The sequence below is a fragment of the Doryrhamphus excisus genome, chromosome 12 (assembly GCF_030265055.1).
Source record: "Doryrhamphus excisus isolate RoL2022-K1 chromosome 12, RoL_Dexc_1.0, whole genome shotgun sequence".
Lineage (NCBI taxonomy): Eukaryota > Metazoa > Chordata > Actinopteri > Syngnathiformes > Syngnathidae > Doryrhamphus > Doryrhamphus excisus.
The window spans coordinates 9,176,745-9,193,829 of NC_080477.1; the positions used below are offsets into that span (position 1 = coordinate 9,176,745).

Consider the following 17,085-nt stretch of genomic DNA (forward strand, 5'->3'; position numbering starts at 1 on the left):
TGGATGAGCGCGGCTGTTATTTTGTGCTGAACAATGTCAGAAACAAGGACACGCTGAAAGAACGCCGGGGTTGGAGCTCTCCTATATTTCTTTTACCTCATAGCACATTTGTAATGATGCAATCCATCTTAACATGGCTGCCTAACAGCTGCGATTAGCTCATGGGCCCACTGGCTTCCGCTCACCTGCCTGGAAAAAGTCATGTGCTCGTAAATCTGAGCTGCACTGCATGTGCCATAACGTGGGGTGAAATCATTATTTGGCGACGTGGTGTCAGGGAAGCTCACATCTCATCTGTCAGGAATCCAATTTCCTCTTATTTACATCCACGGTATAGATTAATTACTGGCCAGACTAATGGCCCGAAGGTGTTAAAGTTATGAGAGGCTTTCGTATGGAGAAGGAGGAGTGGGCGGAATGAAAACTCCAAAATATTAGAATGATAAGACCAAACAACCCTAATTAGGATCAACCCAAAACATGTAGGCCTATATATTATTATTATTATTTTACTAGTGTACTCATTGTCAAGACAAATTTACATGCATATTTTTTGACTCCCTAAAAATTATTTTGCAATGTTAGAAATTTGGGTCAGTACTGTTATCCAGATATGCACCAACATACCACCACTGCATATTTTTTTGCAATTGGTTAAATATGCTTTGCATTGATAGGAAAAAAACATTCTGGTGGAAAATAATTATAATACTACTATAATAATAATAATAATAATATTATTAATAATATTAACTGTTATTTGTTTTTGCTTTGAATCAGATGAAAAATGAAGGAGTAGGAAAAAAAGGTACCAAAAAAGGGCAGAATTACAATAAAAATAATACTAAAAAAATTTGGCGGAGAAATTTAGAAGAGGGGGGCGGCACGGCGGTCGAGTGGTTAGCACGCAGACCTCACAGCTATAGGAGACCAGGGTTCAAATTCCACCCTTGGCCATCTCTGTGTCTGTATCCACTGGTCATCTCTCTCCAAATTGTCCATAGGTATGAATGTGAGTGTGAATGGTTGTTTGTCTATATGTGCCCTGTGATTGGCTGGCGACCAGTCCAGGGTGTAAAAGAAAAAGCGGTAGAAAATGAATGAATGGGCACACCTGGATGCAGGCCCATATTGCAGGCCCATGCAGTAACACCTTAGCGTATTATTGATGGAGCTTTAAGGGTTATGATATCGGTGACGTTACTGATGAAATATGCCTCTGATTAATAGAGGCCTCTGTCGTAACAGGCTGACATATGGTAGGCGAGCCAGCTGGGGACGGAACCTCAGGCATCCCCTACGGCCATTAACATATTAGAGGCTATTGTGCAAGGCAGACACTCCCGACTTCATCCAGAGCCCCTGTGCAGAGAGACAGCAGCCCAGAGCTGTTTGATATAAGTATTCAATAATGCATCACTCCTCCCAGTCCACCAACGGAGCTGTTCGTGGTGCTGACATTATTGCCGTGTGTGGCTTGCAGTGTTAGAAAACAACGTGCAAAATTATGCATGGTTTTCACAATTTAGAAGAATGCAAACAAATTACTACAATATTCATTAAATATATTCATATATAATAATGCATTTAATGCGGAAAAATGAAATGTATCATTACCTCAAAAAAAGGCAAACGGTGGCTTCTCTCATCTGGTTGCCTCCCTGAAAAAAAAACACTGCTTTCTACAAATCTGCATCTTGAAGCATCACATTGTTATTAAAATTGCATGATAGGATTTTCACAAAAGTGTTTTAATAAATGCAACTGGAATTGAATATAGAAACATTTACTGGCAGAAAGGAGCCTGTAAATATTTTTGGGTTATGCAAAAGCATTTCTTTTTTTCCTTTTGATTTCTTCTTTCTAGTGTGAGGGGGGGTGACTTCCGCTGTTTTTTTAATATGCAGGAGAAAAAAAACATGTTTCAAGTTTCAAAATAAGAAAATGCATTTTGGGAGCTGTGGGAAATTATTTGCTACTTATTTAAGCTTTAAAAGATAAATAACATTGTGTGGATATAATTAAGTAACATATTTCATTGTGAGTTTGTGAACATGATTATTAGTCAAATTAATTAGATCAATTACCAACATTTTATTTAGCTTCATCTAAATGAAGTCATAAGAACAGACATTTAACACAACAAAATTTATTTGTGGGCCATTCACGACCAGGAAGGCAAAGTTTCATTTTATTTAACTTTTTTTTTTTTTTTTTTTAGAATATCGCTGGGACACACCTCCCTGTTGAATTTTGGCGTACAGAATAAATAATACCACTTAAAGAATGAATGAATGAATGAATGAAAGAAAGAGGAAAGTTGTGAGGAGAGGACTTTAAGAGACATTTCCATGATAGACACGTCGCCGCAGCTTTGTAAACATACGTGTGTACAAAGTAAAAAATAGTACTTACAAGGTTTTTTTTCCTTCACATTTAACACGACAAACAACGTGGTGATCCTCATGTGAAAACAGGCAGTTAACAGTGACTTATACACCATTCACAAGGCGAGTTCTATAGCAGTAGACATCTCTACTGTACCACACAATATTTAGAATTATTCCTCCTCCAATGCATAGAGTGTTTGCACTGCAAACTAAACACGGAAAATACATATCAGGGTTGTTTTCATCAGAAGACAAGGCTTTTCGTGCTCTCTTGATGTTTTTTTTTTTACATTTATTTGTGATGTTAATGCTTTCCAGGGAATCTTTTTTTTATTATACCACAACTGTAATATTGTGATAAAGTGATGTTTGTATATACAAAACCACGTGGATATAACTTATTAATAAAGGGTCTTTTGTGCAAATTGAAATCAATGTACTGTAGCTATAGACGTGAGAGCCTGTAGAGGATAAAATACTGCCTGTGAATTAGAATACTCATGCAGGCCTACATTTTTTTTTGTTGTTTTTTTTGCAAAGACATTTTAATTTTAAATAGCAGCCTTCGAAATTATGAATAAACTCATGAATAAATAAACAGTAGTGTGGATTATTCTATAGCAACAACGACAGAAGTCAAAGCAAAAAACACAGTACGACAATCAATGAGGTAATTTGTAAAATGGCTATAGTTCAAATAATAGGCCTATTAGGAGAAATTAACTCGCTATAATATCAAGCAAATTTTCCTCTTTTCTGTGCCTTTCTAAAAAAGGCAAATCGACGTCGCCAAACTTTTCCCTTGGTTATGAAGGGAGTGTGTAATCTGATATTTGCATACTTCACATTCACCGATAACGTGAAAAAGAATCGAGGTGTGTATGACGCCTCTTGTCCGAAGCCCGAAATGCGCACCAGCGTGAAGACTGAAAATGGTGTGTGTTTGTGTGTGTGTGTTTAACGGTCCATTGGTCCCCAAATTCAGTCACAACTTTTAAGTTTTCTTGTCTTTTTTTTCCTCCCCCCCTCCATCAGTGGGTGGCGGAAAATTTCAACCTCTTCTGCTTTTGTCTTTGGTTGCAAAACCACACTCGCACGACGTTCTTTTTCAAGTCCAACTTCTCCGCGATGGCTGCTATTTTCTCCGAGGAGGGCCGTGGTTGGACGGCAAAGTACGCCTCCAAGGACCTCTTCTCCGGGGCCGCTATCGAGGTCCTCTTGCGTTTCTTTTCCCCTCCGTTGAAAATGTCCGGTTTGCTCATTTTCTCCCTCTGGGCGCCCTCGGCCTCCTCCAGCCAGGCTTGGAGGATAGGTTTGAGGGCGATCATGTTGTTGTGGGAGAGCGTTAACGACTCGAATCGACAAATTGTACTTTGGCTCAGTGATCCCACGCCTGGGATTTTGAGATTAGCCAGCGCGCCACCCACGTCCGCTTGGGTCACCCCCAGTTTGATCCTCCGCTGCTTGAATCGCTCCGCGAAGGCCTCCAGCTCCCTGGGGTCTGTGTCCGAGTCATTGATGGACGGCAGCCCGCTGCTCGTCAGCCCCGGGCCGGCCTGGCTCCCGCCGTGGTGACCCGGTAAGAGGCCGTGGTGGGTGAGAGGCGAGTTCATGCTCATGGCCGCCTGGTGCGAGAGGTGACTCAATCCGTGCATGTGCGAGTGTGCGTGTGCGGAAGAGGAAGAAATAAGTCCTCCGCCGCCTCCACCTCCACCGCCGCCGCCACCTCCACCTCCGGCCCCGTCGTGCGCACTGGACATTAGGGCGAGAGAGGGTGAACTGATGTGATCCATTAAGTCCGGGGGTTCCAGGTTCTGGTGGTGGTGGTGATGATGGTGGTGATGGTGGTGAGCCAGCGGCACCGTAGAAGTCGACGAGCACGGCACGGTGCTCATGGTGTGGTAAGTAGCGTCGGGCTTGAACGGGTGCGTCTTGCCCTGGGACACGGCGATGTCCACGGCAGCCAGAGCCTCGGCGCGGGCCAGGAGGGTCTCATCCAAGCTGGCGAAAATGTTGCTTTGGAGCTGCGGAAAGTAAAGGATGAACATGAAAAGGAAAGGAAAAGCGACGAGAAGAGGAAACATTAATAAATGCATCTGTCTGTGGGGGTTTTGGTGCCACATAACGGAGTTATTTTATTCCTTTAGAAGTTGCAAGTCATCAAAATTCATACAAAAGCAGTGAAGTCTGGATTTGCATGTTTCAAAAATATTGCACTGGAATATTGAGAGCGTGCTGGCAAAGGACCCTTGGAATTTACGCACAGGAGTGTGCCTGCTACCAGAGTCCGAAACTCGTAACTCGGTGCAAGTTTTAAGGATATTTTTTTGTTTTACCTGTGGAGTTTGTAGACAGGCTCTCCGTATCGCTTCCGAGCTGGAATGCAGGGTGGTGTACTTGTGCTCCGGTAGGGAGGGATGCATGGCAAAGTGCGCCTGTTTACTGTTCATGGACATCATCCTGGCGAGCGCCTCCAATTAAAGTGCACGGAGAGAAAGGGTAAAACTGAAACTGGCCAAAAGAGCCGAAAAAAAGGCTGTCCTAGACACAAGCCAGTGATCCTTTTGTGTCTATCCGCTTGTGATGCAGCCGAGTGCGCAATGTTGTGTGCGCCGAGTCGCTGCCTTATTGAGCCTGGAGATCACAGAGATGCCTGCAGTCTCCCACACGCACTTATCTGTCTACTGTTTCCCACTGCTGGGATGAGAGAGCCTCTTACACCTGAGCGCCTCAGATCTCGTCAAGCCCAGCCAGGCTGCTCTCGCGAGACATAAAGTGGTAGAGTAGTGAGAAGGCTGACAGATTAAAAAAAAAAACTGCTCTCAGGGCAGAGGCACTAACGTCAGGAGACTAGACGTCTGCGGTTTTCAAGGGCTTATGCCACTCCATCCATTCTGCCAAGGAACTGCCCTCCTGGTTCTTTATGGTTGGATGTGAACAGGAGGGGCTATTTCAGTGGCCACTCCATTTTAGCCAGGTCTTCATCCAGCAGGAATTTGTTCCCTGGTGTAAGAGGAAATTGTACCTCATACTACTGTACAATCATAGTGCAAAGACAAATACCTGCACCTGACAAAATATAAGACTAGTCATATTTTAAGAAACATATCAATCATGCAATCACTAGACATCCCAACCACAATAATAATGCTGTTGTATTTGGAATATAAGACATTTAGATCTTCAATATTGTGGCTGCAGTGTTGCATAATCAGCAAAGCATCATTATGGAAGGTGTTTAATATGTTTTCATTTCTAGGTTGCTAGGAAACAAAATGTCAACTATTACATGACGAACCTCGGCAAACTACAACCATATTTTATAATTACACAATCACAATCTTTTTTTAACTTCATGCCACATGTTTATATGTAAAACAAGATTGTTTGATCTCCATCATCTCCAGTTGGGCACTAAACACATTTATTGAATACTCCAGTGTAACCTTGTACAGTCTTTACCTAAATTAATGAATCTCAATGAATTAACACTTCATTTATCCAAAGTACAACGGGTTGTCCAATTAAAATTTCATGTTAGCGATTAGCGGCACGTGAAATACACGTGATATCATTAAATTTGCATAATAAATAAGGTGCTTTTCTGCTGCAACTGAATTACTGTTGGGTGCCTGAGTGAGGTTAATGTGTGTCATGATGGGATACATCAAGCTTTCAAGCAGGGCAAAAAGGGGCCACTTTTCTGCATTATATGACAGCAAATTAATGATTGCAATGGGGATTCTTGTTATGCATATGTCAAATAAATTGAGACTTAAAAAAAACAATTAGACAATAAAAGGCATACCATTCTGAACTAACTAAAACTAGAACAATAAAACTTAAAACTAGCTGGTTTGAGAAATTAAATCAATAAAATTGCTCCATACATTCTTATTGCAAGATCATTTAATTCATTAACACTCTATATCTTTTTCAGTAGACCATCATTTTGTGTATTTAACAGTTTCTAGCACAGACAAGGAAGTAAACAGTAAATGTACCTAAAGAAGAGGCAGTGTGACACAAAACAGTAACAATACGTCCTACAACTAAGTCAGATTTTTTTTTTCAATGTTTAAAATGTAGTATACTGTACATCCAGTTGAACTCCTACAGGGTTGATACAAAAACTGCTCATTTATCTGTTCTTACATGTAACAGTAGATAAGAATGGAACTCTTATCCTGAAGCAACATGTTTCAGATTGTGTTTTTAAAACATTCACATAAGTTTTGAAAGTTTAGTGGGACTGCTTGTGTTAAAGGGACTGTGTGACTTTCTTTTAGTCGGCTGGCCTGTATTGAACGTGTGTCTGTCTCTTGATGTGCTCACAGGTTTACCGCAAGGAGAGGTGTCAGGATCCTGGCTTGGGCCTGCAGGACTGACAGAACCAGAGGGACAGGCCTTAGTGTCTTCCACAGCATCAAATAGCAAATCAAAAGAAAGGTCGTCATTGTGAGATGACCCCTCGCTCTCCACACAGCCGGGCACACTGTTCTCCTCCACAAGACCATCTCCCACATGCCCTCCAGGTGCCTCACTGTTATTCACTGTGGTATACGGCGTTAGGACGCTGACGTGGGTTTGTGTTTCTGCGATGACAGTGTGGTCCAAGTTGGCGGCAGGGGAAGGTGCCAGGGAAACCTGAGAACCGCGGCTACTGGAGCTTTCGCCATCGAGCATCATGGAGTCCAGCTCTGAGATTTTGTCCAGATACGCCGCATCCATGGAGGCTTCACTGGATTTCTGGAAACTGTCCTGCTCGTCAGCACCAAGATTTGCAGACATGGAATCAGAAGCAAAGTTCTCTGTGCTTGGACCCGGAGATGATTGGTCATTTGACTTTGAGCACTTCCAAGTCCCCCAAAAAACAGGCTTCATTGATTCCATGTCTGCATTAGTCGGCAAACCTTTGGTGAACTTGTCCCCGCTGTTGAACTGGTTCCCTGCGGTGCTCTCCACGGGACTTGGAAAGTCATCAAAATCGAGCCTCCTGAGGTGAGCCACAGGTTTAAACGCAACTTTCTTCTCACGCACACCAGGGCTCCTCAGTGTCAGGGAACGGAAGGCAGAGGAGGGAGTAGAAGGCAAGAAGTCTGAGGAGGTGCCATCTAAGTCCTCGCCTTTATTGGTGATGCCACAGAGATTCTTGGGAGGGTCCTTGTGATCCACACAGGAGGAGAACATCAAACTGTGAGTTTGAGAAAATGCCAGAGCATCCCCCTCAGGATTGCTACAGATAGAGTCCCTTTCATTATCACTGAGGCTTCTCATCATCATGTTGATCTTTTGTTGCTGGCTCAGAGATTCTGATCCGGGCTTGGTCTTTTTACACGAGTCCTGAATTTCTGCACATCTCTTTTCAGACGTCCTGACCCGACTCTCCAGGTCTTCGATGTACTGGTCACTGCGTTCCAGTGCCTTCTTCAGTTGTTCGACATCTCGCTGATACTGCTGGATTTTTGCTTCCAAGGCAGCAACGGTATATCGCCCAAACCTGGGGATGGACCATGGTATGTTTTATAATGTCCAACAAAAGGAAAACACATTTCAAGGAACAAGCATACAGTATATATATAGATAGATATAAAATAATAATATATGTAAATATATATATTCCTAAGTCCTAATTTTCTAAACAAGGACATTACAGTGACAGGAAATTCGGGATCATGTTATATCAAGCATGTCTCTTTTGCAAAAACCTTACATCTTTAATGCTTATCAAAATACATATAAACTATTTATATCCAAATCTTATGTTTTTACTCACCTCATCTACTCAAAAACATTTTTATCACAAGACTCCATGATTGGCACTCAGCACCTTGACATGTATAGCACCTGGACTTACTTCATTTCCAAAGTGGAATAAATTACCAGTAATGTCCTCAGAGTGATGGACAAGACAGAGTGACAAGTTAATGTTGTATACCCCCCAGTTTTTATTAGACTAAAAAAAATGTACATATAAAATATTACATACTAGTGGTCATGTATAAAACTACTGAACACACCTAAATATAACCCACCATACTACCATATCATGAGGCGCACTAAACTATTTCTGGAGTTGTGCACATCATGGTCCTCACTTAGTAGCGACAATTTGGATATTGAGTGGTGATGCAGATTGTTGATGACATATCATTTTCAAATTAAGAAAGCCACAGAGTCCAACTGTCGATAAAATGGAAACTAACTAAGAAATTACTTATTTTATTTTCTCTGAAGTGTGATACCATAATTAACAACCCATTTCTGAGTCGGTTCGGGGTCGGCCGATATACACGATTTCAGTGTCAAAGTATTGAAACACCTGACCTATACAGGAGGTGAAAATAAAACATGAAGTAAAAAGAAAACATGAAGTTGGCTACCTATTGCAGATGTAGTACAACTACCTTGATTCTTTTGGGAAGAGGATATATCCTTTGTGAGGTCAGAGGTCTTGTCAGGTAGGACTTGACAATCTCTGTTATAGTTTATCCTTGAAGGTATTTGATGGATTTATATTCGATGCCAAACTCATCCAAGCATGCTTTTATGGATCTTGGATCTTGCATGGAGACGCAGTCATGCTCAAAGCACAAAAGGGTTTCTAAAAACAGCCTTTTAACATTATTAGAGCCCTGTAGACATTTTGATTTTTGACTATCAATGTCAGCATTGTAGTACATCAACAATGACTTAAACACCCCCCATCTTAATTGATACGGCGTGTCCAGTTCTGGTTGGATCCTCTGGATGTCGCCTCTTCAGGCCGTGCCCCATGGGTGTATGCTCAGCCACCATCATGCCCCTTGTCTAGGCCTGGCTCCAGAAGGAGGCCCCGGTGTAGGGTACCCAGGCACTTTCTGAGCCCTCACCTAGGATCTACAACTTCATGTAAAAAAAAAAATCCAAACTATCACTTTAAATTCAACTGTACCGAATCAGACATCCTCTTAATAGGCTCCAATTCCCTCACCTCTACAGCCAAAGACATCAGACTCTCCTCCCTCACGCCATTGCCGGAACCTTGAAGTTATCTTTGACAGTAAAACTCACCTTCTCCTACACATTAAAGCAGTCACTACAACAGCTTTTCACTACCTCAAGAACATATCCTGAGTTCCTGCAGCTGAAACCCTAATTCACTGATTTCATTACATCACACAGCATTCTTTTTGGCACACCCACCAAATCTTCTTAAACACATTCAAATTTGCTGCCCGCCTCGCCACCCGTACACGTACCCGTACTCCCGCTACTAACAATGCCAATCTACTGAGCCAACTAGTTAGCTTCCAATTTATTTATTCTATTCTCTTTAGAATAGGTTTGAAATGAAGTGGGGACGACAGACAAGTAAGAGAGTAAGAAGCCAGAAAGCACAAAAAGCACAATAGGACGATAACGTTTTTCACTGTCTTGTGTGACTGCAAGGACTCATGACCGCAAGTTAAGGTAATGCAAATTATGCAATATAAAGATATGTGTCATCACTGTAACAGTATTGACGCCAAATGAACAGAATACTTTTATATGGCTCTTTAAGAGATTGATTTTTGACTAATAATGGGCCATCATTTATTAATTTTTGAAAAACAGCTATAGAGCACAGGAGCGATGTTCAAACCGCGCTGTATCAAGGGACGATTGTATAGACATGTCAAACAGTTGTGTAGGACTTTGACTTTCACTGAATAACCAGAAGTTTAAAACAGACCTACATCAGTCCTAAGCAACATTTTTAAAAATAACCAACAATAAATAAAATATTGTACTTACTTTTGTGGAGATCTGCTGACCACCTCGGCCTTCAGTCTCATATTCTCTTGTACCAGGTCAACATTTTGAGATCTTAAGGCTTTATTTGCCTGAGGATGACAACAGTAACACATTTACCAGGAGTTTTCATAAGAGGGGAAGTGATTAAAATATAAGAAAAAGAGTCGATAAAAGTATAATATTAAAATGATGCATGCCTCCTTAAGCTTGTCCAGATCCTGTTTTACTTGATCACAAACATCTTTGGCTGTTTGCAGCCTATTTGCCCACTCCTCCATGATGGACGGATCCACTCTTCTGTCGTCTGCTTGCACAGGGTTAATACTGGAAGGATCCAAAGCTGTTCTCAATTGCAGCTCCAGACTATGATTTTTGGATTTCAGATCCTCGTTATCTCTGATGAGACATTCAATTTCTTCCTGTCAAATTAAAGAAATATTTTAAATGGAGGAAGCAACCATAGCATTTCACAGCAACTATCCATTTCTTGCAATTTTTCCACTGGTCTTAAAATTTTGATCAGGAATGCATATAGTATGCTATTTACAGTCAATTACTTTCTTTATTTTTTACTATTTGACGATATTATGAAACAATTAACATGTTTCATTGTGTAAAATTACTGACATTACTCCAAAACTTTTTGTTGAGAACACAGAAAAGAGAAAGACATGTGTGGATGAATTGTGGATGATGACAAAATTCACAAAAAAAAAAATAGCTTGCTAAAAAGACCAGTCCATACGCTTTCACCTGAATGCATGTTTTTAAGAAATAAGATTTTGAAATTGAATTCTCCTACCTACCGTCCATCATAACAACATGTCCATTTGTCCTTAATGGGTTAGTTCCATTTTGTATGGAAATTGGGACAGGTTATCTAAGAGGTACCAGTTTACTAAACAAACACCGCCAATGGCACCAAAGCACCAACTGCTCAGACATGACTAACATGACATTTCCCCTTCCTGCAAGTGCTTATACATGTATTCCTTTATCCAATATTACAGAACGCAGAAAGATGAATCTACCTCGATGGCACAAATAAAAGGTTGTTGATATTCTAAAAAATATTTGATTAAACTGTATGAAGAGCCTGTTGGACTTATACCTCATACTCACGAAGAAGGAGCTCTCCCCTTGTTTTCCTGAGACAATTTCTCACAGAGGGGCTCTCAGTGTGATCGCTCTCATTTGTTCCTCCTATAACAGTAGCATACAGACATTGTGCGGTGATTTAATAAATAAAGAGTATTTAACATCCCAATAAGGGGAAGAGGTGAAGTGAAAATTATGCATAACAGTGGCTAATAACTTGACAGTCTTGACAAAGACTCACATTCACATATAAATTTCAACAATTAAAACACACACACACAATTGCCCCATATTTCATAATCAGTACATCAATAACATTATGAATTTCACACATGTAATCAGATTCATAACACTGACATACATAATTAGTCCAATATTATCATTAGCTATTGAGAGTTGTTTTTGTTTATATTTGACTACTTGACTACAGACCCTTAAGAGGCAACAACACCATGGTGCAATTCAGTTGCACGCCTGCAAACTCCAATAACAAACAATGTATTTCACCTCATTACACAGTACCGGCTGGTACTCACCTATAATTTCTCTGCAGGGGTTCTCCGCCGTTATGGGGACTCTGCATGTCGGACACTGGCTTGCTTTCTTTAACCACATTTCCATGCAGGATGAACAGAACACGTGGTGGTTGCCACATATAACCGGCTGTCTGACCTATACAGTAAATAGAAAGTCGGCGTCATCATGGTCATGATTCGTTATCCAAGACAAAGGACTTAAAGCAAATTCACATTTTATTCGACGTCGCCCCAACACAAACGTCGTAAACGTCCGGAATGTTGTTGTAGTATGATACATTACACGTATCATACGATTAACGACTTTACAGAGAGAACAACAAATACCTTTCCGAGGCATATCTGACACGATATTGGGAGAGTCAAGCACAGTGTCGAAGTTTGAAAGTTGAGAGCCATGTTTCCACACACGGGCGTCCCTGGAGGTCTAAGTGAGCAAACAGGAAGTGTTGACGCTCGCGCCAAATCCGGCAACTACGGAACATCAGAAAGGCCAAAAAGATTAGAAACTCACAAATCGTCAATACAGGACCCATATGACCGACGAAATTGGACTGCTGACTGCTGAAAACCACTTTCGGATTAAGCCCTGCGCAGGGATGGCCACTATGATCAGAACACTGCATTGTAAACATGTCTTCTGTACACTGCTCAGCCATTAATTGCTCTAATAGACGGTCCAAAAGACCAGATATGTAATTTTTCAAGTTCCCCAATTACAAATGGAGGTATGTGTTATAAAAAAGCTGTAGATTTATAACTGTGGTTGTTGTAAATAAACAGGACAGTGAACAAGACTCACAAAGTATATTGTGTGGGACTCGCACACAATTGATTTGTTTCTCTAGGTGATTAGTTGAATTCATGACAAGTCAGTGATGATGATGATTTAGGTCAGGGGTCACCAACCCGTCAACCCCAAGCCACTAGTCCATCTTTGAGACAGTCATTGCAGCAATATTGGGAAAAAAATAATTATTACAACAGTGCCCTCCCCTCCCTGAGAGTGACCAACAGGCATGCATTTGACCACTGAACATGCCCTTATCCACGCCACACTAGCAAAACGGTTGAGTGAGCAGTGTGAAGATGGGTTGAGCGAGAGGAAGCGAGCGAGTGAAAGAGCTCAGAGATGTACCTGAGCATGCAACAGTAGTTATTGCACGTTAATATCTCTGGCAGAACCAGACATTTTTCATTGGGGTGGCCAGAGAGCGACCAACACCTGGCTTTGCTACTGTAGGTGAAGCTAAACCATTTCTGAATCGCTGTAAAAATTTGTATATTGATGATGTTGCATCAATAAATGTAAAGATTTTTTTCGTTTAATTACCAGACATTTTATTCACTAACCCAAAAGGCGCCCAAAATGGAATTCTAAAACATAAAAACTGAAAAAATTGAATTTTTCGGAAAAAATTGAACAGATTTCATAGGACTCTAAATGTACCAGAGGGTTAATATAGCTCAAAATCTGCTGTTGCTACCTCAAAATTAGGACGCAAATATAACTGAGCATCTGTCACAACAAGCATCTGTCACAAGCTCAAACCCGATGAAGAACCACAAAAGTAGGGGTGACCAAACTGTGGCGACGGGGATATCCGCGGCCTGTGGTTCATTTGTCATTGTATTGACAAATTCATTCATTCATTCATTTTGTACCGCTTTTCCTCACGAGGGTCGCGGTGGGTGCTGGAGCCTAGCCTAGCTGTCTTCGGGCGAGAGGCGGGGTACACCCTGGACTGGTCGCCAGCCAATCACAGGGCACATATAGACAAACAACCATTCACACTCACATTCATACCTATGGACAATTTGGAGTCGCCAATTAACCTAGCATGTTTTTGGAATGTGGGAGTACCCGGAGAAAACCCATGCATGCACGGGGAGAACATGCAAACTCCACACAGAGATGGCCGAGGGTGGAATTGAACCCTGGTCTCCTAGCTGTGAGGTCTGCACGCTAACCACTCGACCGCCGTGCAGCCCTGTATTGACAAATTGTATTGCAGAAACAAAATAACATTAAAAAAACAGCACAAATTGTAAAAATAGAGCAAAAAGCACGATGAGAAATAGCTGACTCTTTGGTATTTGAAGACAACACTGTAAATACCCAAATACCCAAAAAGGTTGACTGCTGCTTTATCTGGTCACTTGCATTGACAACAAACATGGCTTGTGTATGTGTGTGGTGTGTGGGCCCTCAAAAAAAGCGTAGTCTTATATTCCTATAAGGTCCGTCTTATGCTACATGCAGCTCAATATTGTATTTTTATTCTTTATGACTCCATAGTAAATGACCTATTTTTTGGTGTATTTATTGCAATCGTTTGAGGTTGTACTTTCTCATAACTTTAGCATCTTCCATCATAACCATATCATGCTCATACATGACACAGACACAACCATTTTTACCCGAACAAAGGTCTGCACCTGTAAGAGAAACACGCTTGGATCCCAGCCGCCTACTGCTCACCCACGGTGTTGCTTAAAATAGGAGATGATTTGCATGATACAACACACCTTTGAAAATACAGTAAAAGTTAAAATTGTACCTGGATTAGTGAAAGAGCTTTCACAGGTTTAATATTCATAGCGGTACAGTAGACAAAAGGCTTTCTCTCAGGGTTAAATTTAACTCATAAACAAATTAAGATATTCCTCACATAAACCTACAGTATACTGTACGTAGGGCATCTAAGTTATGGGACTATTAAAACATAGGAGGGACCTGCCGAGTAAAAAGAAAACAAAGTTTATTGCTAATAATAACATTTTGATGCTAGGTTTGAAATATTTGTTGTTTTATGATTATTGCATTTCATTTTCTGTAATGAAACTCTACTAATCAGATTCATTCTTAAGGCCATGATAATAAACAAAAATATGTCTCTTTAATAAGCAATCAAACACTGTAACACAGGGGTCTCAAACTCAATTTACCTGGGGGCCACTTGAGCTAGGGTCTGGGCGAGGCTGGGCCGTATCAGGTTTTCCAAAAAAAAAAAAAAAAAAGAAAAATGAATAAACTTTGCTTTGGTTCCGATTTTCTACAAGAAAAGGTCTGATAAAACATTCCACTGTTCTCAAATATCTTACTTTTTATTTTTCTACACAAAATAAGATGAAAAATAAATAAACAAATCAAGAATAAAGAAAATCAATCAATCAGTAATAAATAAATAGAATAATAATAAAACGGCAAATAATAAAAAATTAAGAAACCACATGTAGTTGGTGGGTAGACAAATTATTTTTTTCAGATTAAAATTAACAAAGCATTATTAGAGCCCTGTAGACATGACAAAACACGACTATAGTCACATTTATACTCTTTTTATTTACAACATATTGCGCAACTGCAGGGTCTTGAGACACATGTTACTCGCAAACGAGAGATCTAGCGTCCTAAACGGTAGCCTCCAAGTTATTTCCTTTAAACTTAAAAAGCCAAAAACGTACCACTTCCACACAGATAGGGAGGATAACTATTAACAGTTACTTAACCTTTAACATGAACATTAATCAAACGTAATAATTTTTTCTGGGTACATGATACCATACAGCATCCATATCAAACTTGCGCGGGCCGCACTAACATTAAACTTTCATATCAAGGCGGGGGCCTCAAACTAGTGTCCTGCGGGCCACATTTGGCCCGTGGGCCGCGGGTTTGAGACCCCTGCTGTAACATGTTTCTCATCCCAGCATGATTCTCTGCCACACTGACCCTCAAGAACTATCACTCAAATCTAAACCAACATGTCCTGTGCTTAATTTATCTCAGACCAGGACGTCTTCCCAATACGATTAGAATTGACTGACTGCAAATTACACACCGGTTCCAATTTGAAAATGTAAAAAAGACTTTTGTTGGCATGTATAGGAATGCAAGCTTAGCCAAACAACAATTACGCGTATTTTAAACAGTGAGAGATTCAGGGACAAGTTTTAGGTAATTGTTTTTTATTTTATCAACAAAATAAAACAGACATTTTGAGACTTGCTTTGCCAATGACACAACTGACAATGTATCGGTGATAGCTATTAATAGTATCGGTCTGAGAATTATTGGGACAATTATGATGAATTATGATGAAAAGCTGCAAAGAGGCAAGATTGCGCATAATGTGCTGTTTGGTGGGTTAGCATGAGAAAATCAAGCACCCTTTTCTGTGACGTACAACGGTCTGTTGTAACTGCTACTATACACGATCTGTACCAGATACGGTCCATTTCGCCCATGCACAAAACTTCAATGTGTGAGCAGCTTGTCGACCTATTTTTCAGCTGCCACATGTCAGGCAACTCCATTTGTACTATGCATATGCAAACTATGTTATTAGTTAACCTATTTTATGGCAGTTACAAATCAAGCCACTGGATTTGTACTCCGCATGTGTAATATCGTATATTACACAATCAAAAAAATAATATATTGGTTTGAAGAAATGACAACATAATCACATTTTTTTGTCATATCTGTTGTGCTAAGTGGCCTCTTTTTGTCTTTGTATAAATTATTTTACGTATTTTTTTCAGCACTAAAAAGCTACAGACAAAAACATTTGCTAGCAAGATGGGTGGAAATGGGCGGGGCTTAAAACTGTAGACAATATATTCCATATATGAAGTATTGTTATTGGATATATGTTCATTCATTCATTCATTTTCTACCACTTTTTCCTCACGAGGGTCGCGGGGGTGCTGGAGCCTATCCCAGCTGTCTTTGGGATAGTCTGCGCGCTAACCACTCGACCGCCGTGCCGCCCTGGATATATGTTAATTAATTAAAAAAAAAATACATGTCACATGAGGGCTGCACGCGGTCGAGTGGTTAGCACAGAGACCTCACAGCTAGCAGACCCGAGTTCAATCCCACCCTCGGCCATCTCTGTGTGGAGTTTGCATGTTCTCCCCGTGCATGCGTGGGTTTTCTCCGGGTACTCCGGTTTCCTCCCACATTCCAAAAACATGCTAGGTTAATTGGTGACGCCAAATTGTCCATAGGTATGAATGTGAGTGTGAATGGTTGTTTGTCTATATGTGCCCTGTGATTGGCTGGCGACCAGTCCAGGGTGTACCCCGCCTCTCGCCCGAAGACAGCTGGGATAGGCTCCAGCACACCCGCGACCCTCGTGAGGATAAGCGGTAGAAAATGAATAAATTAATGAATGTCACATGAGGTCACAAGAGCTCTATTGTAAAAATTTGCGAGTAATGGAAGCGATGTAGGTATCGCACATGTGCGAATGGGTCGTGTTTCCAGCACAGATTGT

At 40.9% G+C, this 17,085-nt stretch overlaps 2 protein-coding genes and 1 long non-coding RNA gene across 7 annotated transcripts in view; 1 reads left to right on the top strand and 2 right to left on the bottom strand.

The window, feature by feature from the left end:
* Nucleotides 1-17,085, top strand: part of LOC131139352 (uncharacterized) — a 95,600-nt gene that overhangs the window by 36,384 nt on the left and 42,131 nt on the right. For all 5 annotated transcript variants that reach the window (XR_009132233.1, XR_009132235.1, XR_009132234.1 and 2 more), the window contains exons 2-4: nucleotides 6,728-6,925; nucleotides 6,998-7,586; nucleotides 7,760-7,906. This is a non-coding gene — a long non-coding RNA (uncharacterized LOC131139352). The remainder of the gene's footprint in view (nucleotides 1-6,727; nucleotides 6,926-6,997; nucleotides 7,587-7,759; nucleotides 7,907-17,085) is intronic.
* pou4f1 (POU class 4 homeobox 1) lies at nucleotides 2,080-5,117 on the bottom strand. Its single transcript, XM_058088874.1, has 2 exons — nucleotides 4,727-5,117; nucleotides 2,080-4,414 (listed from the first exon to the last, which is right to left on the bottom strand). The coding sequence occupies exons 1-2, from the start codon at nucleotides 4,847-4,849 to the stop codon at nucleotides 3,422-3,424; spliced, it is 1,116 nt and encodes a 371-aa protein (XP_057944857.1). The 5' UTR covers nucleotides 4,850-5,117; the 3' UTR covers nucleotides 2,080-3,421.
* obi1 (ORC ubiquitin ligase 1) lies at nucleotides 5,666-12,286 on the bottom strand. The gene is made up of 6 exons (XM_058088873.1): nucleotides 12,128-12,286; nucleotides 11,801-11,936; nucleotides 11,278-11,369; nucleotides 10,364-10,585; nucleotides 10,167-10,255; nucleotides 5,666-7,890 (listed from the first exon to the last, which is right to left on the bottom strand). The coding sequence occupies exons 1-6, from the start codon at nucleotides 12,197-12,199 to the stop codon at nucleotides 6,615-6,617; spliced, it is 1,887 nt and encodes a 628-aa protein (XP_057944856.1). The 5' UTR covers nucleotides 12,200-12,286; the 3' UTR covers nucleotides 5,666-6,614.

What these genes read in the sequence shown, in the direction of transcription:
- pou4f1 (XM_058088874.1), bottom strand. Translation starts at nt 4,849, where the DNA reads ATGATGTCCATGAACAGTAAACAGGCGCACTTTGCCATGCATCCCTCC. An exon ending in CCTGTCTACAAACTCCACAG is followed by an intron (nt 4,415 to 4,726) that starts GTAAAACAAAAA and finishes TACTTTCCGCAG; the next exon opens with CTCCAAAGCAACATTTTCGC.
- obi1 (XM_058088873.1), bottom strand. Translation starts at nt 12,199, where the DNA reads ATGGCTCTCAACTTTCAAACTTCGACACTGTGCTTGACTCTCCCAATA. An exon ending in ATCTGGACAAGCTTAAGGAG is followed by an intron (nt 10,256 to 10,363) that starts GCATGCATCATT and finishes TGTCATCCTCAG; the next exon opens with GCAAATAAAGCCTTAAGATC. An exon ending in GTCAGCAGATCTCCACAAAA is followed by an intron (nt 7,891 to 10,166) that starts GTAAGTACAATA and finishes GTCCATCCCCAG; the next exon opens with GTTTGGGCGATATACCGTTG.